This window comes from Patiria miniata, unplaced genomic scaffold (genome assembly GCF_015706575.1).
Source record: "Patiria miniata isolate m_02_andy unplaced genomic scaffold, ASM1570657v1 HiC_scaffold_28, whole genome shotgun sequence".
Taxonomy (NCBI): domain Eukaryota; kingdom Metazoa; phylum Echinodermata; class Asteroidea; order Valvatida; family Asterinidae; genus Patiria; species Patiria miniata.
The window spans coordinates 4,652,284-4,675,930 of record NW_024037067.1 but is presented as its reverse complement, the minus strand read 5'-3'; the positions used below and the strand labels follow the sequence as shown (position 1 = coordinate 4,675,930).

Genomic DNA, 23,647 nt, shown 5'->3' with positions numbered 1-23,647 from the left:
ACCAATATCAATCAAAGCGGTTGGGGAAAGAACCCCTTAATTAAAAAAAGAAAGAAAAAGATCCTTGTCGCCCGATTCATTATTTTCATAAAACCTACCAGTAGTTCACAATGTTATGGATCATTAGAACTGTACCATAAGACGTACCATAAAAATGTGTACCATACAAATCATAGTTATACGTTAGAACTGCGGTTTGATTTGCATGGACAACATTCCATAACATTAATTGTAGAATTTGTATTTCTAATGACCCAATACGTTGCAGTAGAATCTAGATACACTCCTGAAATTTGCTAAGCATTTCTGCAAAGATAATTCTGCAATTTAATGCAAATGCTGCACGATTCAATTTGGAAATACATTTTGGTTAATATTACCCGACAGATCGGCTTATCATCAACTCCAGCTTTAGGAGATCGGTCTGCCTACCCGTACACAGTCCGAGCCTACCCGAGTGAGAAGGAACGACTAGTGGGCGGGGCTGCATTTATTAAGAAGATGGGGTGGAAGCGAATCGCATTCATCTTCGAGGAAAACGCCTTTTTCCCAAACGTAAGATGGCGCTATTTTTTTGCTCGAATCGTAGACTCAAAGTGACCAACACCTTTTTAAAATTTACAGTCGTTATCTTGTGTTCGAATTGTTTAAATGGTAAGTTTATGGATGGTTAGTTTATGATTTTTTTTCTTATGAACCATTACAAAAGACCAGCTCATTAGAATACCAAAATGACCATGGAAAAAAAAAACATTGTTACAAGTACAAGTACATGTAATGAATATAAATTTAAATCAGAAAAAAAAGTAGAAATGTTGAAAATTTGAATAAAAGTTATGATACAATTAGTATAATGTACATCATTGCCAGCAACATTAACGCTGATAGTCCTCAATCTTTCAATTCTAATATGATATTCGAAAAAACCTGTACAGAGTTATAGCGTTAACCAAGTATCAAAAGAAACGTGTCTTCCCATGAAGGGTCGTAAGAATGGTGAGCATAAAATAGCCGTCGTGTGTTGCTGCATTAGCTGAACGTCTGTTTTTATTAAAACAGTTGGAAAGAATATTTGTAATTACACCTGACAGGTTCCTTTTAACTCTCAATTACCGGGGACCGTTTGAATACGGACATTGTATTTTGAAGGATTGCCTGGAGGAACATTGACGCAGATCGTGAATTCACTGTACAAAATGTTTACAATATCATTCAATTCCTCTCGTTATTTTTTTGTTCAATTACTGGTGAAATATATCTGTCGCTCGAGGCTGGCCAAACTATAAGTACGGGGCCCTGAAAGTCAAATACTACAAAAAGCTCGCGTATTTGCTTTTATTTTGTGTAGCATACGAAAGACTTCCGGAAGATTTTGGAAGCTGATGGGATCAAGGTAGTGGCGTCCGAAGGAGTGAAACTGATGAGTATGTTGCCAGTACATCTTCAAAACCTAAAGGTATTTATTTTGTATTAATTATTTCTCCAATACCTTGGTGTATTTTTGAACCTGCTAAAACAAAAGAAGAAAGAATCTCAAAATGTTCGATCTTAGACGGATTATGACGTGCATTTTGGACCTAGCTCTTAACATTTTTATTTTTATCTCTTGTATTTCAGCGTCAAGACGTCAGAATTATTTACACTGGATTCTCCAACAGGGCCGCCGTACTGAAGCTTTTCTGTCAGGTACTAAGTCAGTGAAATAAGATGATTAGTTTACGGACTTTTTCGAAGTTTATTACGACCATCGGTCGACTGTAGAGTAGACATTGGTGACTGTGACGAAATAATGGCAATCAAAAAGGTGACAATGACATGAAGAATGTACATATATAAATATATATTTTTGAAAATATTGTGATGTATATTAAATTTGTATTTCATATATATTAACTCTCGGCAGTTATTCTTTATAATGTAAATGTTTTACCTTTTTATGTGGAAGTTGTAATGCAGAACGAGGAATCGAGATTCATGTTTAACATGACGAGAATACATACATTGAAAAACAATGAGAATTGAAATTATGATAGTGAAATGATGACAGCTACATCAAAGACAATGACGAGAATAACGTCAATGACGATAGTAATGGTTCTGATGATCATGAAGTTACGTTCCGATCCGCGACACCAACAACACAATGTCATCAACACTGTCATATTGTAATCCGGTTCGTTAGTGAATTCGTTATACGCGCGCGCACCACTAATTACTACCGCCCATTGGCTTAAGTTGCGTTAACGTCCGGTTCCAATGCTACTTAATGTTCAGTGGGCGTGGTTTAAACTGCAGTGACGTCAAACTAACGAACCGGATAGACTGATCCAGTAAGCCCGCCTACTACGCACGTGGGTAATTAACGCTTCTCTCCAATGCCCCTTTTTTGTGCAAGTTCCAGCCGCGCGCGTCATACGCGCGTGCACGCAATGTCTGACTTTTGTGCGCGCATGTCAGACATATCACGACTGTGATTGGTCAGAACAACACGAAGCGGGGCTTATGGATCGATACATTAAAAGTAAACAGCTGTTGGTTATCCTCACGGCTAATGTCTAATGAAAAAAAATAGGTGTATTGTAAATGCTATGACAAAACCCTCGGGTTACCTTTTAAACGTATGCCTACAAAACTATCAGAATTGGCTTCCTTGGTACAGGCCTATATTGCCGGCATGACTAATGCGAAGTACGTGTGGATACCGCCCTACTGGACCACCTACCCGTGGTGGATGAACAACCCCCCGTCGGCTACCGCGCCGTGTAAGCCCGAGGAGATCATTGCTGCTGCTGATTCAACCATCCATTTCAACCTCAATTACCGCTCGCATCAGGGCTTAGGCCTACCAGAACTGGACTTCAATGGGTTGGTACGTGCAACAGGAAAACAAAAATGTTAATGCAGAACATTGACACGTGTTACTCTCTAAATTCCAAAGAGTGAAAATTCACTCCATTCGAGTGAAGATTCACTCCCACAGTCGGAAACTATGGACGAGACGTTTTAATTAGAGTGAAATTTAATCGTAAACGCCACTCAGTGTTTACGCCACTGTTCATGAAAACATCTCTCTCTGTCTTTCTTCGATACAATTTGCAGAAACCTTTGCCGGAGCATTACGACTATTACAACAGCATCTATCCCTTCAGTAACAACATCATACCACTGACGCATGACGGCATCATTTCCGTAGCACTGGCCTTGAATTCCTCCATAGCGGACTTAAGACGTCTTGAGCACCACCGAAGACTTGAAGATTTCAGCTACTCCGACACGGAGATGGCGGGAGTGATATTAAGTCACGCAGATAATATGGAGTTCCTTGGATTATCGGTAATGGCTTTTTTTCATGTGATAATGGCTTTCAACTTATAACTCCTTTTCCATTGCTATGCCAAGCATATCATGCAAATACCAAAAAGGCAAGGCCATTCATTGAACATGATCTTACGAGCTATATGCACAACCATGTCACGCACGTACATGCTCGTGTTTTAACAAGTAGTTTTATTCCTTTTCAGGGGCCAGTTCGCATTGAGAATGGACAGCGCAAAGCAGATACAGTCTTCATCGACCAGGCTCAAGGTGCAATCATCAATCCACATGTTATATTCCATTTTACCTTCAGATAAAATGGATACCTCAAAAAATCAAATAATAACTCTGAGGTTTTACTGCATTTTTCTCACAAAAATTTAGATGTCATTTGGTCCGGAAACAGCGCCATGCATCAACGGTTTAAACTATTACTCTTATTTTTTTTGTATTTGGCCTCAATAAATGAATGAAATCAAAAGCTTGTTTAGAAATTATATAAACTGATAACTTAATACAAGAAGTTACTCTGGATCTAGCAAGGAAGTCCGTCTCTCAAGGTGGAGCTGAAGTTGTTCCGTGTCAAAGATTTTTTAAAATAATTCTCTAAAACATTGAAAGGAACGTATATACGGTAATTATTATTGTTTTCAAGAATGTTGTGTGTGACAATTTATGGCAAAATGGGACATTATTGTTGGATTTATTTATTTTTTTTTTTTTTTAAATCAAAGTGGCCCGTTCACATTTAATGTGTCTCCCACAGGGTACTGAGCATTAAATTCCTAAGAAGATAAGAAGTAAAACAAAACCTAGCAATTTAAAAGGATTTACAAAAAAAAAAAAAAAGCAATTTAGAAGGATATAAGAAAAAAACCTAGCAATTTAAAAGGATTAAAAGTACATACAAATACTGAAACAAATAGGAATAAACAAAAATATAAAATGGGTTTAAAGGGAGATCATTAACGAATAAAAATCCAAAGAGACGAACGGGTACAAAACAATATGTCTATATGAAAAAGACAATATAGACGAAAGTGCAGTTTAAGACGTTAATTTCAAGGATAAAATCACATAAAAGGTCCTACTTGCAGGAAAATGTAAGTGATAAAGACAGATAAAATGAGTGCACTTAACATGCTAAACACTATTGTATGTAATTAAAACAATAATTTAGGTGCAACTTCAAAAGGTTAAAATGTTAAGTTCCAGCATTATTACTCCCTGACATGCAGATACGAGTTTGAATAACGTCATGTTGTACAAGATTCGGGAGAATATCGTGGTGAATTCGGGATTTGCTGATATCAAGTGGAGAGGTAAAACATTAATCTTTTTTTGAACGGTAGTCATAATGCCAGTTCTGCGAAGAAAGACGTTTTGTAAAACGACGGTAATATAATAATATTAACGGCATAGCAAGATGGCTTTCAAATACTCATCCATTGACGTTCGTGGAAGATGAATAAAATGGGGTGCATTCATAGGGAGGTTAAAGCGGATTGGATTTTACTCTGACTGATTAAATATTTCATTGACAAAGGAACGTTGAATCTATACGGGAACGGTATGTATACTTAAATCAAGTGAACTCCGGATTTTTACCGCAGGGTCTCTACATTCGTTTAAATCATAAACGTAAAGTATATAAATTCATAACGCAAATGGCCTGAGAGACTACTTTATTTTGTTATAAAGATTCACGAAGTTTTAAATCTTTTTTTTAATTAATGAGTCGGAATTAATTTCTGAAATTGCTTTCCAGTACATTCAACTTCTGCGTACAATGGATATCGTATGTCCCTCCAATCGCGAGTGTTATAAACGGCCCACAGTGCGTGTCCTTTTAATTACATTGGTCACTGTAGCAACCGATTACATTTCCTTTTACTAAATTCATTGAGCACTTGATTCTTTACACTTCATCAACTATGGTTTTGCTTATACTGGAACATATTCAGTTAAAAAGGTAAGTGTTCTTGCAGCAAAACGAAAACATTTATCATTGGGATATTCTCATAGGGATGCATGTGAATTGTTTTTCGTTTTGCTGAAAGAACACTTACCTTTTTTTTGTGATTCGTGGACAGAACTTCAAAAACGTGTTTGTGTACACAATTCAATACAAAACTTGAAAAGTACAGGAGCTATTTGAATGATTCTTATATTAAAAGAAAGCTTAATGATTGGTCTTTCATATCATAGATTTTGAAATTGTTACAGGCAAAACTTCATCCAAAAATTGGTCCTGCCATTTGTTTTTCGGTGTTTTTTTTTTAACTCACTCTGTGTAGTGCTGAAGTTATAATTAACGAAAGTTAGCATTTCATCACGTGCACATTAAATTTTATATAAAGTTTCTGAACACCGTGGATTTATTAATGATAACGTCACACGTCGGTGCGAAAGTTTTGGCGTATATATAGTTAAAGCTTTTATACGAAAATGCGCTCACTCTGTCGACACCAAAAAGTCATGAATCGGAGAAGCACGACTGGAATCATGCGTCTGTGCCGTTGTATCTTTATGCAGGTGGCCATGTTCCAGTGGATGGTGCAACGATAAGATATGTGGTCCTAGAGGTCTCGTCTACCGTACGGGCGATTCTCTTCTCCCTGGCCTCGCTCGGTGCTGTCCTGGCCTTGGCTTTCCTCTTCCTTAACGTTAGATACAAAAATAGAAGGTAAAGTAAACCTCGGCAGACATTAAATACAGAAGGGAAAAACAACTTTGCCAACCAGAATTCCCACACAGATGCTTATCAGCGCTTTGCTTTTTTTATTCATGTTCCAGGGCCATCAAGATGTCGAGTCCTCCCCTTGGTAACCTGACTGTGGTTGGTTGTCTGCTTCTCTACGCCTCGGTCTTCGCCACAGGATGGGACAAGAAAGGCTTGTCGGATACGGCTATCATCGTCAAGTGTCATGTAAGCCGAAGTTGTTGTCAAACAAGACTAGAAAGTGTAAACTTTTAATAATGTACTGTGCCGTGGTTTGATTACCAATTTCAACGATTTCAATTGATACAAACTAATTCCTGTGTCTATTTTCAATGTCTATTTCAGCTGGAGAGGGTTTTAGTCTCCCTCGGGTTGTCGTTTGCTTTCGGTGCCATCTTCATGAAGACGTACAGGATCCACGCCATATTCACTCTCGCAGTGAAGAGATTTAAACGAATTGTAAGTAGGACCTAATCTCTGGGAAAACAGCATTCTGTCTAGAAAAAGGGAACACCATATCTTCCAGTTCAGAGTGCGAAAAACATCTAAATAATGTATGATGTAAAGAAATATCGAAATGAAAATAATAGGCTTAATAGGAAAATGCAAACCCAAATTCTTAATTTCTCTTTACCTATTGCCCTGGGGAAAAAAGACATTTTGGACAAAATGGTGGCTTATTTTCTAGTTAAGACTGTACCAAGTCAGTTCAAGAGAATCTGTGGAAGACATAAATACAAATGTATGTTAATTGGTGGAATGGTTTATGTCCTCATTTGAGCGTGCTGTCTGGATTCGGCTTTGGGCCTCTATCTGTATGACTCTCAGACTTAAGAAACTGTCGGTATTAAAAGTCTATTTTCTTTTACGGGCACATAAAGGGCCTTGAGGTCGTACTTTTGATGACTTTTAATGTGTATCGAGCGATTACAACGTCCTTATAAATCCAGCACAAGAACTGAAGCCAAAACCGAAGACGCAACCGAAGTCAAACTAATACGAGCCAATTGAATTCTGCAGTTGAACGTATGCATTGGAGCCGTCCAGGACTCTTGGTGGCAGCAGACACTAAAGTGCGCGTACAGTTCTCGACATGTGAAACGGAATTAACACCCAAATTTTGCCATACAGCACTTACCGGACTGGAAGCTCATTGGTGGAGTTCTGACGGCTGTGTTCGTGGATTGCGTAATTTTTGCCGTGTGGATTGCCTTGGACACGACGACTGTTGCCAGTCGATATCTTGAGCCCCGGGTAGGTGTACATTAAACATCCGTCTAAATGATTTAAGTTTATGCAAATGATTTAAAAAGCAGAATTAATACAATGTGAAGATATCTGATGTGTAAGTTATTGACTTTTCTGTGTTAATGTTGTTGCTTTATGCAGCTTGACACAACGGATCCAGAGAAGGAGATTTTCAACGTTCCAATGATCAGATACTGCAGCAGTGAGCGTGCTCAATACTTCACCATCGCCCTCTACGGCGTGAAGGGAATTCTCTTGACCTTTGGCCTTTTCTTAGCCTGGGAGACAAGAAATATTGCCGTGTCTCAACTCAACGACAGTAAGAATATAAAACGTAAAACAAATACCCAAAATCACCATTGGTTTGCTTTCACCGACAAAACTACCATCCGGAAAATTGCGAGAAAAATTTCGGGCGGGAATCGAATCCACGAACGTTGAGGGTTAAAACCATTAATAAAATGTATTACATATTTAGTGTGAAAGTAACTCACGAGTTTTACGTCTTTCCACGCGGCCACCTCGCAACATAATATGTAGTTTGACGTCCATTCAGGGCCACCTTACGTCATATTATGTATAAAACATGAAACTGTTCGAATAAATGGTGGTTTTGTTTTGGTGGCAGGTAAATACATCGCCGCGTCAGTGTACGTCGTTGTCTTGACAATAGCTCTAGCTGTGCCAACAATGACTGTCCTTGGTGACGACGTCACTATGACGTTTCTGGTTCTGGGGGCAGCCATTGTGGTCGTCAACACGGCGGTGCTGTGCCTAAATTTCATCCCAAAGGTAATACTCCCAACTAACTCGATCTAAATTAATTGTTGTGGATAGATTCGCCAAAGGATACTGTTATTTGGAAACCATTTCTAAATAACGAGTACGGCAAAATGTACCCTGGGGTCTTCTTCGTGCTGCTGCGAATCTTGGAAATTCTGCCGAGCACCCTAACTATTTGCTGAGAAAACAAAGGGGTACCAGTCAGTGCCCGATATCAGTCAATGCACAGGGTGAGTAAAAAGAAAGGAACCTTAATGGCAGGACCATTTTTTTAATGAAGATCTGCATGTAGCACTTTCAAAATCTAGGATATGAAAGCCCAATCAATAAGCTTTCTTTTAGTACAAGAATCATTCAAAATCACTCATGTACTTTTTAAGATGCGAGATTTTAAACACAACCACCGTTTTAAAGTTCTGTTCACGTAACACAAGAAGAGTTGTTCTTTCAACAAAACGAAAACAGTTGAATTATTAACTTTTTGCTGAAAGAACACTTACCTTTTTCGTAATCCGTAGACAGAACTTTGAAACGGTGCGTGTGTTTTTAAAATTGAAATTGAAATTTGAAAGGTACATTATGTATGATTGAATGATTCATGTACTAAAAAAAACTTATTAATTGGGGTTTCATATCCTAGATTTTGAAAGTGCTACATGCAGAACTTCATTACAAAACTGGTCCTGCTTTTTGGGCTCCTTTCTTTTTACTCATCCTGTATATTGTATGTGGATGTATTGTAGCTACTTTGTTTTGTTTGCTAAGCACTATATTTTCCTGTTAGCAGCTCCGTGGGATTAGCCCTGTACTTCCGGTTTATGTTTCTATATTTCTTTCTGGTAATGAAACCAAGGATTTGATTCCTCACAAGTGCCCTATAGCCCGAAGAAACATGCGGAGAGAAGACAGTGAGAAGAAATTAAAGTGTCAGATGTGGAAAGAAAACCCCAGGAAAATATTCTTGGGGAAAACACCACGGAATCAGGCAGGGACTTTAAGCCCAATCCACATGTGGACCAGGGTAGGAATCAAACCCGGGACATAGAGGTGGAAGGCGAGGAAAGAACCACTGCGCTAACCTGACTTCCCAAAGTTGAAAGACGCATGTCTATTGATATTAGAATATGTTGAAAGACGTAAATCTATTGATATAATTTTGATGGATGCCAGTGCCCTCAAACGTTGGTGTTAACATCTTTAGGTTGCCAATGTTGAAAGATATAAGTCTATTTAAATCCTGTACTTTAGGTGTACCTGCTGGCCTCAGTTGATGAGAAGACCATTACTCTGAGCATGATGCAGTCCAAGGGTTATGGTGAATCTGTGACTACGAATACCTGCCGGTCAACGGAGAGGGACAATATCAGCGAACTGGGAGGACTTCAAGAAAAACTTAAGCAGGTAAAAGAACAATGATACCTATAGTAATCTCCTCATATATTTATTTATTCATTTATTGATCCAATTTCTTTACCCAGGGTATGGCTTAACAGTTTTAAACTGGTTTCCAATGGGGCCCTGCATACATTACAAATTATTATATAATGTAATTATCAGCTTCCAGACTCCAACCGGTCTTAAACATACTGTTTAAAACCGGCCACGCACACATGTATACTCTTATTTAAACTCGAATGACAAGGTTTTTTTCGAACTCTAAATCTAATTTTAACCTATAAAAATAGGCAACGATGTTTGAAAATTATACAATTTCGTTTGACATTTTTGTTTTTAAATCTTTTTTTTTCTTTGTTGTTTATACAGAGAAAGGAAAAACTGCTGATCTTGGCCAAGGATTTCCCGGTCATAGGTTCTGCGGATATAATTCAAACATGATCGTGTTTTGGCGTATTATATATCCTCGTTAACGAAACCAAAAACCTTCACATGAAAGTAGTTACTACTGTACAGTCGTATCCACATGTGAAAAGTATAAGTTGTTTATTTAAACTTACAAATCTATAAACCTTTGGTTGATATATTCTGTTTTGTACTATCTGTGTTTTGTATGCGTATCAAACCTTGCTATCTAATACCGAAATTAGCTCTGCTGATATAGGCCGACAAGAGCGGTAAACGTAACGAGGACTTCTTTTTATTCAACTTTTAATTGTGAACAGAAAAAAACCCAGACTAGGTAAGCCTATAGTAAAGCTGATCGCAGACCGATTTGATCTGGGTCAATTTGGACCAAAGTTAAAGTTTAAGTAAGTCTAGCACAAATCTCGAATAGATGCAAAGTAACTCGCGTGGAGCGTACTGCACTAAATGCGACACTGGCGCACGAACAGTCGCCTGCACCGTCTATCCAGTGAGGGTTTAAGTAGAGTTCGTGCGTTTTAGACCGACCGTAGCACCTTCAATACCGTAGTACGTAAGCCCAGCCAATCAGCACTTGCGAGTGTACACACAAGGTCAGCGATGCTTGCGTTCCATCCAATCAATTATCGGGATTATACCTTAGCTTGTTGTTATTAATAATGAGGCATAGCATATGTATATGTATATGCCCCACTTTTTCTTGGCAAGAGAATGCTGACTGATTGCTGCAAACATCGGAAAATGAGCTCTTTGGACAAAGCATAATGTGACGGAACACGAACTATAAGCCACATACAAAAATCCCATAACTGTATAGTTTAGCACTGAGTCACCTGTTTGTGCACTGAGCCACCTGCACTTTGCATAAACGCCTGTTTCCTGATTGGTCAATAGAATTTATGCACTGTTGTGCGGCAACAAAAAGTCATGGGGGTAAGGAGCATATAAACAAGGAGCAGACCAGAATTTGAATGATTTCGCTCTAAATCAGCTTGTCCCTGGTTTCGCCCTTCGTAAATAAGGGCTTTTAACCAGCACCGTGAGAATTAGCATTGACGGTCAGAACGTGTACAGCGCTCTTTGATGTTATGTAGGCCGTTGGACTGGTAAACACCCTGTCCATACCTTTAAGAACGTAAGAGCGAGTGCACACGGAAGAGCGAGTGCCCTTTCTAACTTCTGCCCCCAATAAATTGACCTTGATATACGCCATTGTGTACTGCTTTGGTCCACTGCTTGACAATATATTTGCCCGATGGCAATTATATACAGTTCAATAGGAACTGATTGTTGGTTGTACCGTTGTACAGTAAATTCTGAAAGGCCGGGTCTTACTAGGGTCATATACTTTCTACGGCTCACGTTACCTATCAGTGTACGCCGAAAAAAAAAACCTTGAAAAAAAAAACCCAACTGTATAGCCAATGCAGAAACGCAGAGATCTGTATTCTCGCTGACATATCACATGTTCCTATCCGGTCACTCTTCACGATGGACAAGACAGACTCAGAGTACACAGATCGAATGGTGGATTCGACTGGAAATGTAAGTCAAACTATATAGCATAGCCCAAGACTATTTTTTCCCTGAGAATGTACACAAAATGCTTAGAAAATGGTAACGTAAGATTTGAGTCCAATTCCGTGTGATGAGAAAACACACTTACGGGCTATAATCCTAATTCGCACTGCTTTGGCTTTGAGAATTGGCCAACAAATAATTTTGACAAACTTTAGCTTTTAATTAATTCGTTAGTTAGTAAATAAGAGCCACTCGAATGTAATTGGCTAACGAATAATTTTGACAAACTTTAGCTTTTAATTAATTCGTTAGTTAGTAAATAAGAGCCACTCGAATGTAATACTTTTTTGGGGGGGGGGGGGGGGGCAAAAGAGGGCGTTAAAGCCTTACCAAACGCCATTTTTCCTGGTACCAACAACTGATCTCTAGAGACGTGAATCCAAGGGCAAGTTCGAGCAAGGACCAGTGGTTAACCAGTGGTTGGTTCGTGACGTACCTAGCGCATGCGCAGTGAAGTTGAAGTGCGAACGACTTTAGTCGAACTATTGTCACGTCAAAAAATGGCGGTCGTACAATTATTCAAGACTTGTTGTTTCTCTTTATTTACATAAATAATAATGACTGTGTATAGGACATCTTACATAAACGCCAATATTTATATGGTGACAAAAGTGACATAATCGTAAACTTACATGGAAAAATCGTGCAATGAAAATGAAATATAGCGCTCACAGTTTCGGTTACCGCCATTTTTGTTGATAGTTGGTCCCCTCTGCACTATGCTATGGAAATTGACATTGATAACCAGCTATAAATCGTTGCGCGACCAGCTGCGGTAGGCTGGTTCCAAATAGTCGACTAGCGAAGTCAACCATCGTCGACTATAGACAGAGTTCGGGCTAAGTTTAGTCGAACTATGGTTAACCATTGTTCAATCAGTAGTTCTTGCGCGAACTTGTCCCTAAGTTATTGACAAATCAAGTCGTAAAGCGCCCTCACTCGGTAACAAAGTCCTATTGTCTGTGTCTAATTGTTCATAAAATATGGCACAGAATCGAAACGCAAAACGCCAAGCTTAAACAGATGCCAAGTGCGGGTCACTGAAAGTTCATCCCTTTGTCGACGTTGGTTTTTCGGGCATGGTGAAGCACAAATCATCTCATTTTCAGGGGCAGATCGAAGACGAAAATGAAACAGATGCATTTTTGCCAACGGAACCAGCAGTTCCCGCCGGCGGGCAACAATGCAACGGGAAGCTACGAAACCTTGTTGCTTTTTGGTAAGTATAATGTTTGTTGACCTAAAACAGTTTTGAAATATGAAATGATACCTTGAAATTATAAAGTAATATCTGATACAAAAACATGTAAATGGCGTGAATATTCGAGACAAAAAATGTCTGATCCACCGACTACGTAACCAAGGGTGGATTGGGAAAAAATATGACCTCGATTCCATTAAGTTTAGCATTGAGATGGGCATGGTAGGACTCCATATCACATCTCTTACTTTTTCTCCCCAACTCAAATATAAAACTGTATTGCGAGCTGCTTGCTACGAAATGAGATGGGAAAAAAAAACAACCACGCCCAAAATCCACTTGGCATGTAGAACTAGCGGTGTCGTTTTCTGGTAACACAATGAGGACATTGGCAGATTCCTTTTTCGGATGAACAATTTGTACAGTAAAGGTTTACAATAATTTATTTTTAATATAAGATTTTACAATTAATTCTCCGAATGCATATTCTACGCATAACTATATAGTTCGAATTGCTGTTCAAGCAACCCGCTCATTTGTAAAATATATCAAAACACAAGTGGCAATTACATTTATGCTGTGGCACAATACATAAAAACACGAACAAAATCCACTTGACATATTGAACTGGTGGTGTCGTTTTTTGACACGGAGTCCTTGTGCAGTCCTTTTCGGATGAATAATTTATACGAACAACATATGGGACTAATCACCAATCCAATTTGAGACTTGTTAAACAGGTGTTCCAGTAATTTTTCCGAAAGCATATTCTATGCATAATTAGTTCGAATTAAACTTCAAATCATAATGCTCATTTGTGATATATATAAACACTAACGCGCAGTGGCAATAATTACCAGGCAGTAGCACACTAATTAAATATATACATGCGTGTGCACAAGGTCTTTGTTCCCTTTTGTTCTAAGGAACAACTTATGAATAGGTTCGTCTTTAATTTGTTGGGAGTAATATTAACGGCAGTATTTTTTCTTTGCCTCAGCATCTAATGTTCTAGGGGAAATGCTTGACATGCCACGAAATGATTGCCTCTAAAGTGCATGGAGGATTTTCTTGATCGATTATTCTGTTGTCATTTAACATCAAGCTTTGGAGTGGTTACCAATCTTTGTTTCTGCGACTTCCATGAAAGCGTAAGTCTAGTTTGCATCGAAAGAAGTATAATATACAAATTATGTTTTATTCCAAGGATACTTGGGTCAAGTAGTTGCTACATGTATGTGGTCATGCTGAGTGCTGCCTATGACATCCTTGGGGAAAATTATGAGGTATGTCCGTTGTCTAAAGAACATATTTTATACGTGTACCTTTAATTTCAAGGATTGTAACAACTTTGTCTTATTATCAGATGGTCGTCTTATTAATTAACATTTAATATATTATTTTTGTTTCACATTCATATTTATTAAATTAAGTTGTGTGTTACATTATATAACTTAAATAACCTGTGTAAAACTCTGGCTATTCTTATTTGTCAAACGCCTGTAGCATGTGGGTGATTTGAAAACAAACATTCTACGTATTACGTCTTCGTATTTTTTTTTATGGAGCTTAACCCACAATCAATTGAATTACATGTTAGTACATTGCAAACAAGCCTTGAAGATTCCATAAACCATGGCACTGGGGCAGTTCGGGCGGTTTTATCGGGGCGTTGAAACAGTAAATGCATTTCACTTCTATAATTTAAACCTATGTGTATAGTCTGCGTGCCGCGTGATGATGAAAGCAATTGTCCTCCGAGAAAGAATCAACCCAAAATGGCAAGTTTCCCTTTGAAGGTTTATCTCTGAACATGTCTTTTACAAATCTCGATAAAAATTAATTTCTTCCTTCTAAATTCAAATAATTATACAAGACACAGGATCTAGAGCATATACTTGGAATGCTGTCCAGGAATACAACGGTCAATGAAAACGATACATCGACGGGTAGGCTCGACTGCCAATCACTGTCAACAGGGGTAAGATTTTTTTTTTGTATTTATTTTGCTCTTTCCTTGCTTGTTTGTTCTCCGAAGTAAACTTGTACGCCCGAGCAGTAACAAGTGGAGTGTTATGTCAGTGCCTAGGCTTAGGCTAAATCTACTAACGTACAACACATGGCAAAGCGTAGAAAAAAGTGACATACAAAACTGAAAGCACCCACAGCTATAAGCAGTCATTCCTAGTGTGATTGTTTTCCAAATACTGTGACTGCCCGATTTAGCATCAAAGTTATGACATTCTTTGTAGATACTGCAGTTCTGCCCCTTTTTTGGTAGCTGATGGGTGACAGTGCAAAACTAAAAAACAAGTGTAACTTAATAACTTGTACTATAAACAGAAGCTTATACTACGTCATCCCCAAGTAGGCCTATATCTATACACCCAAACTTGTTTCCGTTCATGTTGTATCTGTCATGTTGCAGGCTGTTCTCATCGCAGATATCCTACCCGAAATGATTGTTACGCTCTCAGCACCATGGTATCTTCATTTTGTTTCCTACGAGTGAGTTTATTGAGTGCAGGTGTTAAACAGTGTGTCTCTCAAGAGAAATGCAAACAAAATATATCGGAATGCCAGACGTAGAATGTGTAACCAACATAGGTACTATATGTATAGTTTGAAAGATACGCCTTGCCACTTTAAAATGAGACATCAAAGTCCGTTCAGATCTGATCTTTGACAGAGTTATGAGTAATTTTCCAAAGGGAGGTCAAATTGACCATAGGACCAAGTGTTCAATTTTTCGCATTGTGACACAGGTATAGCCTAGGTGGCTCTGTGTGGATATTTGCCTGACCTACAAAAAAATGTGTTTAGCGGGTAAACACAATTCCAAACACTTTCTTGCTATCACCTCATGCTAAAAATGTTTAGCGTGTAAACTTATTTACAAACAAAATGTTCACCACCAAAAAAAGTTGACCATCAATGAAATACTGACACTGGTAAAATGGATTGACACAGAAATTATTAGCCTAATGGTGACCAACACAACTGAATTGGACCTTCTCCCTCATACAGGGTAAACAGTCAATCTTTAAGTATGTTATTCAGCAATCTGGTCAGGTACGGGATAGGACTATTCTGAATCTGTTGGTAGAACCTTGATAGCTGTCAAATACTCGGGTTGATCAACACCACTGCATTATTTACATATCCACGACACGTTTCATCACACGTATTACTATAAATTAAACAGTCAATATTTAAGTAGGTTATTCAGCAATCTGGTCAGGTACGGGATAAGACTATTCTGAATCTGTTGGTAGAACCTTGATAGCTGTCAAATACTCGGGTTGACCAACACCACTGCATTATCTACATATCCACGACACGTTTCATCACACGTATTACTATAAATTCATGGACATGGTTTATAATACCAGCACATGTCTTTGCTGCAGGATCCCTATTGATAATTCAAGGGAAAATGATAGTTGTGGAATTTAACCAATTCGGCTAAACCCAATCAACTGCAATCCGGCCCTATTGCTATGTAATCATATAGTCAACAGAATAAAGGGATTAGGATGGACAATGTTTGTGTAATTTTGTATAATTTACAGTATCAAGGTTAGCTGTACTGTTGCAACAGCCGTACTGAGCTGCCTCATCGTCGCCTTGGTACCGTTTAGAGCTCTTACCATATTGGGTAAGTTAAAATAGAGATTGGCTCTTTCCCCAACTTTGGATAATTGTATTAAGTAAGCCAATGTTTTGCTTAAATTACAACAAATTCGTTTAAAATTCAATTTGCAGGTGTTCTGTTCGCAAGCGCATCCGCTGGCTTCGGGGAATTCACTGGAGTCAGTCTGCTGTCATTCTATGACAAGTAAGATAATTCTCTAACTCGGGAAATAATATAAGGTAGCTAACCGTTTGTAAATCCAGCCTGTAATACATGGAAAAGTTGCAGAGTTGCAACGAGTCACTGAGTTTATGACTGGAGTGTTTTATTGGCCTTCGACTCGAGTCGAGTCTTCTGATGACGAGGGACTAGAGTCGAATTGAGTCATGTGTTCGCAGTGACTAGAGTCGCGTTGAGCCAGTTACCCGTTGGGACTCGAGTCGAGTCGAGTGGCCAAAAATTGTGACTCGAGTCGGACTCGAGTCAAGTCGATGACTCCAGTCATTACAACAGTTGTACCCAAATCGGGTTAACATGTAGGAACTCCGTGCAGGAACTGTATAGGGCGCAATTGGTCATTTATCTAGAGCAAGCGAATGAAAACTAACACGTAAATCATTCAAGAACTAGCCTTTGAAAGTACATCATTCTAGGTTCCGAAATTTTGTTTGTAACAAATGTATCATATTTTCTTGAGGAGTGTGGTGTCCGCCTGGTCCTCGGGTACTGGTGCTGCCGGACTTGTTAGCGCCCTGGTGTATGCTGGACTGACCGAAATTGGAATGACACCGAGGCATGCGGTTCTAGTACAGGTCATCGTGCCATTTTGTATAGCAGTCAGGTAAATGAATAATTGAAATAATACCACTGCTACATACATCGAATATGAAAGGTGCTTTTAGTGTCGAAGTCTGGGACCTTGAAGCCAATGTGGGTGAATGTAAAGGCCGATAGGGTAAGATTCCAGCCTGTGTGGCTGGGGTGCGTGTGTCCTTGGGCAAGACACTTTGTCAGTTATTGCTCCTTCCCAACCAGGAATAAGCACATTTCCTATGAGGGCAAATGATATCGAATTACAGGCTTAAACTTCACATTAAGCTCAACTATCGGATGCTCTAAGGGGCTATTGGGTCCCTATTTACAGAGAAAATAGATAACATAACACCTATAGTGCCAATATTGAAGGATGTACGCATTTTGTATATACACATTGAAATAAATCGTGAAACTATTTCAGTGTTAAAACTTAATAAATGTATTTAAAATTATTCGCAGAATATAGGTTGTAAGACAACAGGATTTTTAATATACTAAAAAGATCCTAAAGGGCTTATATTACTTGTTTTAATTTAAAAAAAAAATCAATAATGTGACAGCTGACTTGCGCAAAATGTTAATTCCTGTGCTTGGGTTTAATAGTTACTGGGGCGTTTTAGTAAGAGCCCCTACTTCGAACCGCTTCAAAATGGACGATGAGGGGGACGAGGATCCAGACCGCCTCGTGGAGTACGACCCATTCCAAGGCAAATGCAAAGATTCTGAAGAGCGCCATCTAACGTTTCAAGAACGAGTTCACTACTTGAAGGTTAGTTTGTAAGAACACTCAGATTAAACTCTCAATGATAAGTACAGTTATCGTGATATTTAAGGAGCTGTTTAATCATTTTATCGAGGCCTGATCTGATAATCTGTTGACAAAATGGACAAGGTATTCATCGTGTTCTCAAATTTCATAATAATAATAATAATAATGTACATTTTGATAGCGCCGAATCCATTAGAAAAAAATGCTCCATCCCGCTTTACAAACTATTTATATTAATAAAAGGAATATTATATTAAATAAAAAAATGTGATTATTTAAATCTCAAAAATTGATAATATAGCACTATAGTAATTAAAAAGTCTGAACCATCAGTCGACACCCTGGACAGAGCAGAAAACAACCCCTCCCCACAAGTTTGACCAAATCAACTTTACAAGTAAAAAAGGAATTTTAATTAAAATCAATAATGTGATAAAAACACTCAAATGTAAATGTAAACTAAACATAGTCAAATAGTCATTAAAAAGCCTGAAACTACATGTCGACATCCCTGGACAGAACAGAAACGACAATCCTCTCCCCACCCCCACCCCACCCCTCTAGCTAGACTAAATCAAACAGTTTATATAAATAAAATAGGAATATTAATTAAATTAAAATTAAAAATGTGATTACCTAAAACTCTAAAAGTGGAAAACATAACACTAAAGAAATTCAAAAGCCTGATCCGCATGTGGAACACCCCAGTTCAGAACAGGAAAACAACGACCCCTCCCCCCCAACCTGACCAAAATGCCACATTCAATCCCTCTGATGGAGAAATAAACAGAACGTGGTGTATAAAGAGCAACCTCGAAAACCAAGGGCAATAAGAAAAACAATATGAATCAATCAATCAAAAAATCCTTGTGTTAGTAAAATTCAGTTACTGGAAGGGAAAAATTTACAACTTACAAAATCAATGTCCTAAATTATTGCTCGGAAAAGATTATACAATTCCTCCCGACTATTATTTTTTTATTTATATATTTTTTATTTATTTTCTATATTTTCTTTTAGTACTTATTGAAGTACATCATCCCTCTTTGGCTAGTATATTTTGGCTCATACTTCATTAATCATGGCTTGGTAAGTAAATATCCCGATTACATTATTTATTTAGGTTATCACATGAAGCTGTCATGTCTCGATTAGAGCAACGAATTTGGTTAATCAGGCGAAGCTCTGGGTCACCGTGGGTGGATCATTTTTAAGAAGCAAAATTCCAGAACCAACGATTAAAAAAACCCACTCATTCCTAAACAGTCACTCAATAATAGTGTAGAAAAAAAAAGTAATTTCATTGCGGGGAAAGCAAACTATGGTGAGAGCAAACACACACAAGTATGACAAGCAAATTGTACTAGACGGGAACCATGGAGAAGTGCGAAAGGTTAAATCTTCATCAAACACCCGCAAAATAACGTTTCAAAGACAAGGGAAGCATCAGGCAAGCATGCAAGCGTAGGGTACAGTGGCAGGGTATATAACATGAAACCATGAAGTATACGGAAGATTAAATTGAAGCGCCGTGGGAATTTGAGAGAATGGCATGAGACCCTAAACGCCCCACCTGTGTTGATCAAAATATTCGACGAAAATGGGCTCGGCCCATGCCGATGACGCAGACCATGTAACGATGCTTTTCTTTGATATTTTGTTTCAATTATGGTGCAGCTGGAGTTGATCTTTGTCCGAGGAATTTGGTTGACACACGAGAGTCAGTACAGATGGTTGGTATGAGTTTGGACAAACAGATTTATAGAAGAAAACACCCACAAAATAAAATTTGTAGCTGATTAAAAAAAATGTATATGACGTGGATGATTAAAAGTGGATTCGTGATTGAATTTCAGATTTAATGACGTCGGGCACTTACCTTGCAGAAACTTTATTTGAAAGGGTTATTGAATTTACATACGTTATATCTTCAATGTACATAATTTTACATCTAGAAGATTTACGTGTTCCACTGATTATATTTCAATTGAAATTATATAAAGCAGCGCCTCCAAGGGTGAGATGAGTTCCAGCCCTACCCCCGTCAAAGTATCCACGGCCGTTTGAAAAATACATGGGAGCTTCCCCCCCCCCCCCCCCCCCCACCCCCCCCCCCCCCCCCAAAAAAATTATATCATAATAAAAATAAAAACAATAAAATAGAATAATAATAATAAGATAACATTAAAAAAAACAACAACGTGGATTTAAAACTGGGTTGTAAGAAGGATTTTCTTCTCTTTTTCAAGCACAAACCGAACCAAGAAGGATTCCTCTGTGTGTTTATTGTCGATCGATTTGCATATTTTGGGTCACTTGCAGGTTTCAGGTGTTGTACCAGGCCGGCGTGTTCATATCGAGGTCTTCCATCAATCTAATTTCTTTTCAAAGGCTGTGGATCTTTCCGATCTTACAGGTAGTCCCACACTCTCAACAGTCTCGGGTCCGATTTGAGCCGTAATCTGAGTCAGATTTGACCAGACAACTTTCCGGGTCAAAATGACACTTCTCCGAGTCGCCTGAAGTCGTTTTGACGCTAAACGAATCATTTTCGCATCGAGTCTTTTTCAGAAAAAAAAATATAATTTTGCGGACCTTGAAGAGTGTTAGATCAAAATCTGACCCTAATTACGGCTCGAGTCTGACACGAGATTTTTAGATTGCAAACTTTACTCGCTTCTATCTATAGCTTAGGCAAAAAAAAAAGTCTCCGGTTTCTGGTATGGAGCTTGCCCCAAAAGTGGTGCGGCGACGCGGCTTTTTTTTTTTTTTTTACCTGATTTTTTTGCTTCAAATGTCGGCTGATGACTGCAAATGGTGCCCGACTAAACTTAGTGCAAATATATGGGAGTCCAGAGAGGCCACATCAAGCTTATTCTCGACCATAACCCAATCTAAAAACACGTTTAAATTGTGCAGCAGCAGGATTCTAGTCAAACCGGTGAGTCTGGCGGTTTTGAGACATCATCTTTCATTGAAAAAAAACCTTTTTCATTTTGCCGACGCGCATGGCTACGGCGACGCGCGCGCATACCAGAAACTGGAGCCTTTTTTTTTGGCCTTAGAGGTGATTGTTTGATTAGTTCGGTGTAACCCACCTCACTTTTACAACCTGTCAACAACTGTTTTATTGATTTCTTACTGAAGTGGGCAGTGCTGGTTGTGATTCTATGCGTCATCTGCTTCGCATGGACGCCTAGTATTTTCATCATCTTCGCCATCGTCTTCGTTGAGGGGCTTATTGGTGGGGCTTCCTACGTCAACACCTTTTACCAAATCTCGCAAAATGTGAGTCACGTCAATTGTTATTAAGGGATCGCTGACCAAGAACATTCGTCCTGAAAATATTTTAAAAAATGGTCGTGCACGAATAAAAAAGGTTAAAACGTTCAACATGTTCGCGTATAATCAGACGAAACAAATGTTTCGTTTGGCTTCGACACACAGGCTAACCAACCTGTCGGCCAGCTTTACTGCGTGAGCAATTCACTCAGTCTATTCGCATCTCGAAAACTGACTTGATTGCTTGTTTGGCACATTTAGGCCTTAACTGGAATTCGCCAGACATATTTAGGAGACGCCCAACAGTACTTTTCCTTTACAATCTATATGAAAGGCAGGCCGTTTTATAGCTGGATGTTTGGCATATAACAATTCGATAAACTGTACGTTTAAAAATTAATTTACGATTTGCCTCTTCCACTGCAAATCTATGAACAATCTGCCTTAGTGCATTATAATAACTTAGAGCCGAACCTCCAAGTTATTATAATACTTTTACAAGCTCCTTTCCTTAACCTCCATCGACTTGTTTCCGCTAACTCTCAAATTGACAGGAGGCTCCAAAGTATAAAGAGTTTGCGATGGGAGCGACTACATCTGCCGAAGCCTCCAGCGTTGTATTGGCCGGTGTGATTGCGATACCAGTACATGATCTCTTATGTCGGCTGTAATGGACAGGAGAAGGCAAGATAGACTTTGTGGACCGATCCAGTAAGCACCACCCCATGGTGTTCTGACCAATCAAAGTCGTGATTTATGTCCGACGTGCGTGCACTAAAGTCCGACATGCGTTCACGCGCGTATGATGCGCGCGGAAGGAATATGCAGCGTAGCATGGGAGAGGAGCACGTGTTAATTTGCCCACGTGCGCACTGGGCGGTGCTTACTGGATCGGTTCAATTTTGTTGCCCTTCAGCGACCTCATGTTTTACGGTCTGCTCAGTAGTTTCCCGATAGCTTGTGTGAACATCATTACATCTCAGTTACTCGGGTGGAATTGAACAAGTCTGGTTCAGAATGGTCGTATTCATTACCCTGTTTCGGAACTTGACATATAGTTGCTTATTAAATAACTGACATACACATCCTTGCCATTTGATTGGTGGAACTCACATCAGTTATAGACCGCTTGCAGACGCGATCGATAATTGACGCGCGAAGGTGCACGACGCCATGTTATGGGACAAAGTGTGCATGGATAGATATACGCCTGTCCCAAAACATGGCGTCGCGCGCCTTCGCGCGTCGATTATCGAACGCATCTGCAAGCGGTCTATTCCATGGCGCGGTATTATGAGCAAATGTTTATGCTGATGTGCGCGTTGAGCATTGCGCGCAGCGCGTATTGTTCCAAGAGCCTGTAGCTACAGAGTTGGGTTCAAACATTTCGTGAAGGGGTGGTTAAAGAGAAAAATGTATTTTCTTTATTGGGTATGGGAGTGTTGCAAAACCGTTTTGTCACTGTTTGCTTGTACTCGTGTGTTACTTCGAGAAATCTATATTTTAGAATTGTATTTACAATTTCGTTATCAATGTTTTTCTGATAATTTTTTTAATTGATGTTGTTATTTTTAAATAAATATTGTAAAGCACATCCAATTTGTGGTCTAATAAACCAATCAATTCAATTCAGTTCACTTCAATTCAAATGTGTCTGTAGAGCAGTGTGTGCATGTGCACTGCACTGTACGCTGCTTCTTCCAAATGTCTGAAGTGGACCGTTTCCATTGGTGTGGAGATTGTAGGCCATGTGAGACTTTGAGACGCTTGGTGGCAGCAAATAAACCGGTCCTGCAAATAGTGTATTTGCCGCCACCAAGAGTCTCAAAAGTGTCCCATTGTTTTGCATCCATACTTTTATCTCCTGTGATGTGTATAGTGTAGTTGAGTTGATGTCTTAATGGGAGTGTGAGTCTGTAGCTTCTTGTTTTTATGTATCTGAAAAAAATTAAATGCCAAGACTTATAATCTTCTGATCATGATAATTCATTGATTGGACTTGTCTCAGAAAATAAGTAAGCCACTCCAGTCATTGAAAATGGCCGCCATTTTCAAGATGGTTGCTGTCAGTGTAGCCTGGAAGTCCACGGTAAGGGTGGGTAAGAGTTCAAATTGGAGCAAGTTCGGCCGACACCTATCAGTCGACTAGTCAGTAGTGGTTGCATGGTACCTGCGCACTAAAGCAACGTGCGTACGCATCCTGTCAAACGCTGCTCTAAGTTGACATGATCATCACGAACATTCTTGATCCAGGCTTCCTGCTGTGCATTATGATGCTCGCGGCGATTGGTAACCAGCGATGCAGCCATACCCTTGGTTCCGGTTCCCAATACTGTAGTCGACTTGAGTATCAACCATCCTGCGCTCGAGTGAAGCCTCGAGTAGCCTCTTTTCAATGATACCTTGATTCAGGTGTGTCTGTGGCCACGGATGACTGAGCATTCATTGGTATTCTGTCAAGTGTCAAAACCTGTA

The 23,647-nt window shown here is 39.1% G+C and overlaps 2 protein-coding genes across 2 annotated transcripts; both read left to right on the top strand.

The window, feature by feature from the left end:
- Positions 1 to 393: 393 nt before the first annotated feature.
- LOC119734917 (gamma-aminobutyric acid type B receptor subunit 2-like) lies at positions 394 to 10,049 on the top strand. Its single transcript, XM_038208553.1, has 15 exons — positions 394 to 555; positions 1,349 to 1,456; positions 1,618 to 1,686; positions 2,660 to 2,869; positions 3,100 to 3,333; positions 3,522 to 3,585; positions 4,554 to 4,637; positions 5,851 to 6,001; positions 6,112 to 6,244; positions 6,383 to 6,496; positions 7,169 to 7,291; positions 7,427 to 7,604; positions 7,914 to 8,077; positions 9,317 to 9,469; positions 9,833 to 10,049. The coding sequence occupies exons 1-15, from the start codon at positions 502 to 504 to the stop codon at positions 9,902 to 9,904; spliced, it is 1,911 nt and encodes a 636-aa protein (XP_038064481.1). The 5' UTR covers positions 394 to 501; the 3' UTR covers positions 9,905 to 10,049.
- A 1,140-nt stretch (positions 10,050 to 11,189) lies between these two features.
- Positions 11,190 to 21,940, top strand: LOC119734918 (battenin-like). Its single transcript, XM_038208554.1, has 14 exons — positions 11,190 to 11,434; positions 12,580 to 12,689; positions 13,879 to 13,957; positions 14,548 to 14,652; positions 15,100 to 15,179; positions 16,244 to 16,329; positions 16,437 to 16,509; positions 17,003 to 17,146; positions 17,725 to 17,890; positions 18,911 to 18,979; positions 19,568 to 19,623; positions 20,213 to 20,306; positions 21,038 to 21,178; positions 21,727 to 21,940. Exons 1-14 carry the CDS (start codon positions 11,381 to 11,383, stop codon positions 21,841 to 21,843), a joined length of 1,374 nt encoding a protein of 457 aa, XP_038064482.1. The 5' UTR covers positions 11,190 to 11,380; the 3' UTR covers positions 21,844 to 21,940.
- The last annotated feature ends 1,707 nt before the right edge of the window (positions 21,941 to 23,647 follow it).

Bases quoted from the DNA above. Each gene is read 5' to 3' on its own strand.
- LOC119734918 (XM_038208554.1), top strand. From the start codon at position 11,381: ATGGACAAGACAGACTCAGAGTACACAGATCGAATGGTGGATTCGACT. The intron at 15,180-16,243 runs GTGAGTTTATTG...TATAATTTACAG, and splicing joins CTTCATTTTGTTTCCTACGA to TATCAAGGTTAGCTGTACTG. The intron at 17,147-17,724 runs GTAAATGAATAA...TGGGTTTAATAG, and splicing joins CCATTTTGTATAGCAGTCAG to TTACTGGGGCGTTTTAGTAA.
- LOC119734917 (XM_038208553.1), top strand. From the start codon at position 502: ATGGGGTGGAAGCGAATCGCATTCATCTTCGAGGAAAACGCCTTTTTC. The intron at 1,687-2,659 runs GTACTAAGTCAG...TCCTTGGTACAG, and splicing joins TACTGAAGCTTTTCTGTCAG to GCCTATATTGCCGGCATGAC. The intron at 9,470-9,832 runs GTAAAAGAACAA...TTGTTTATACAG, and splicing joins TTCAAGAAAAACTTAAGCAG to AGAAAGGAAAAACTGCTGAT.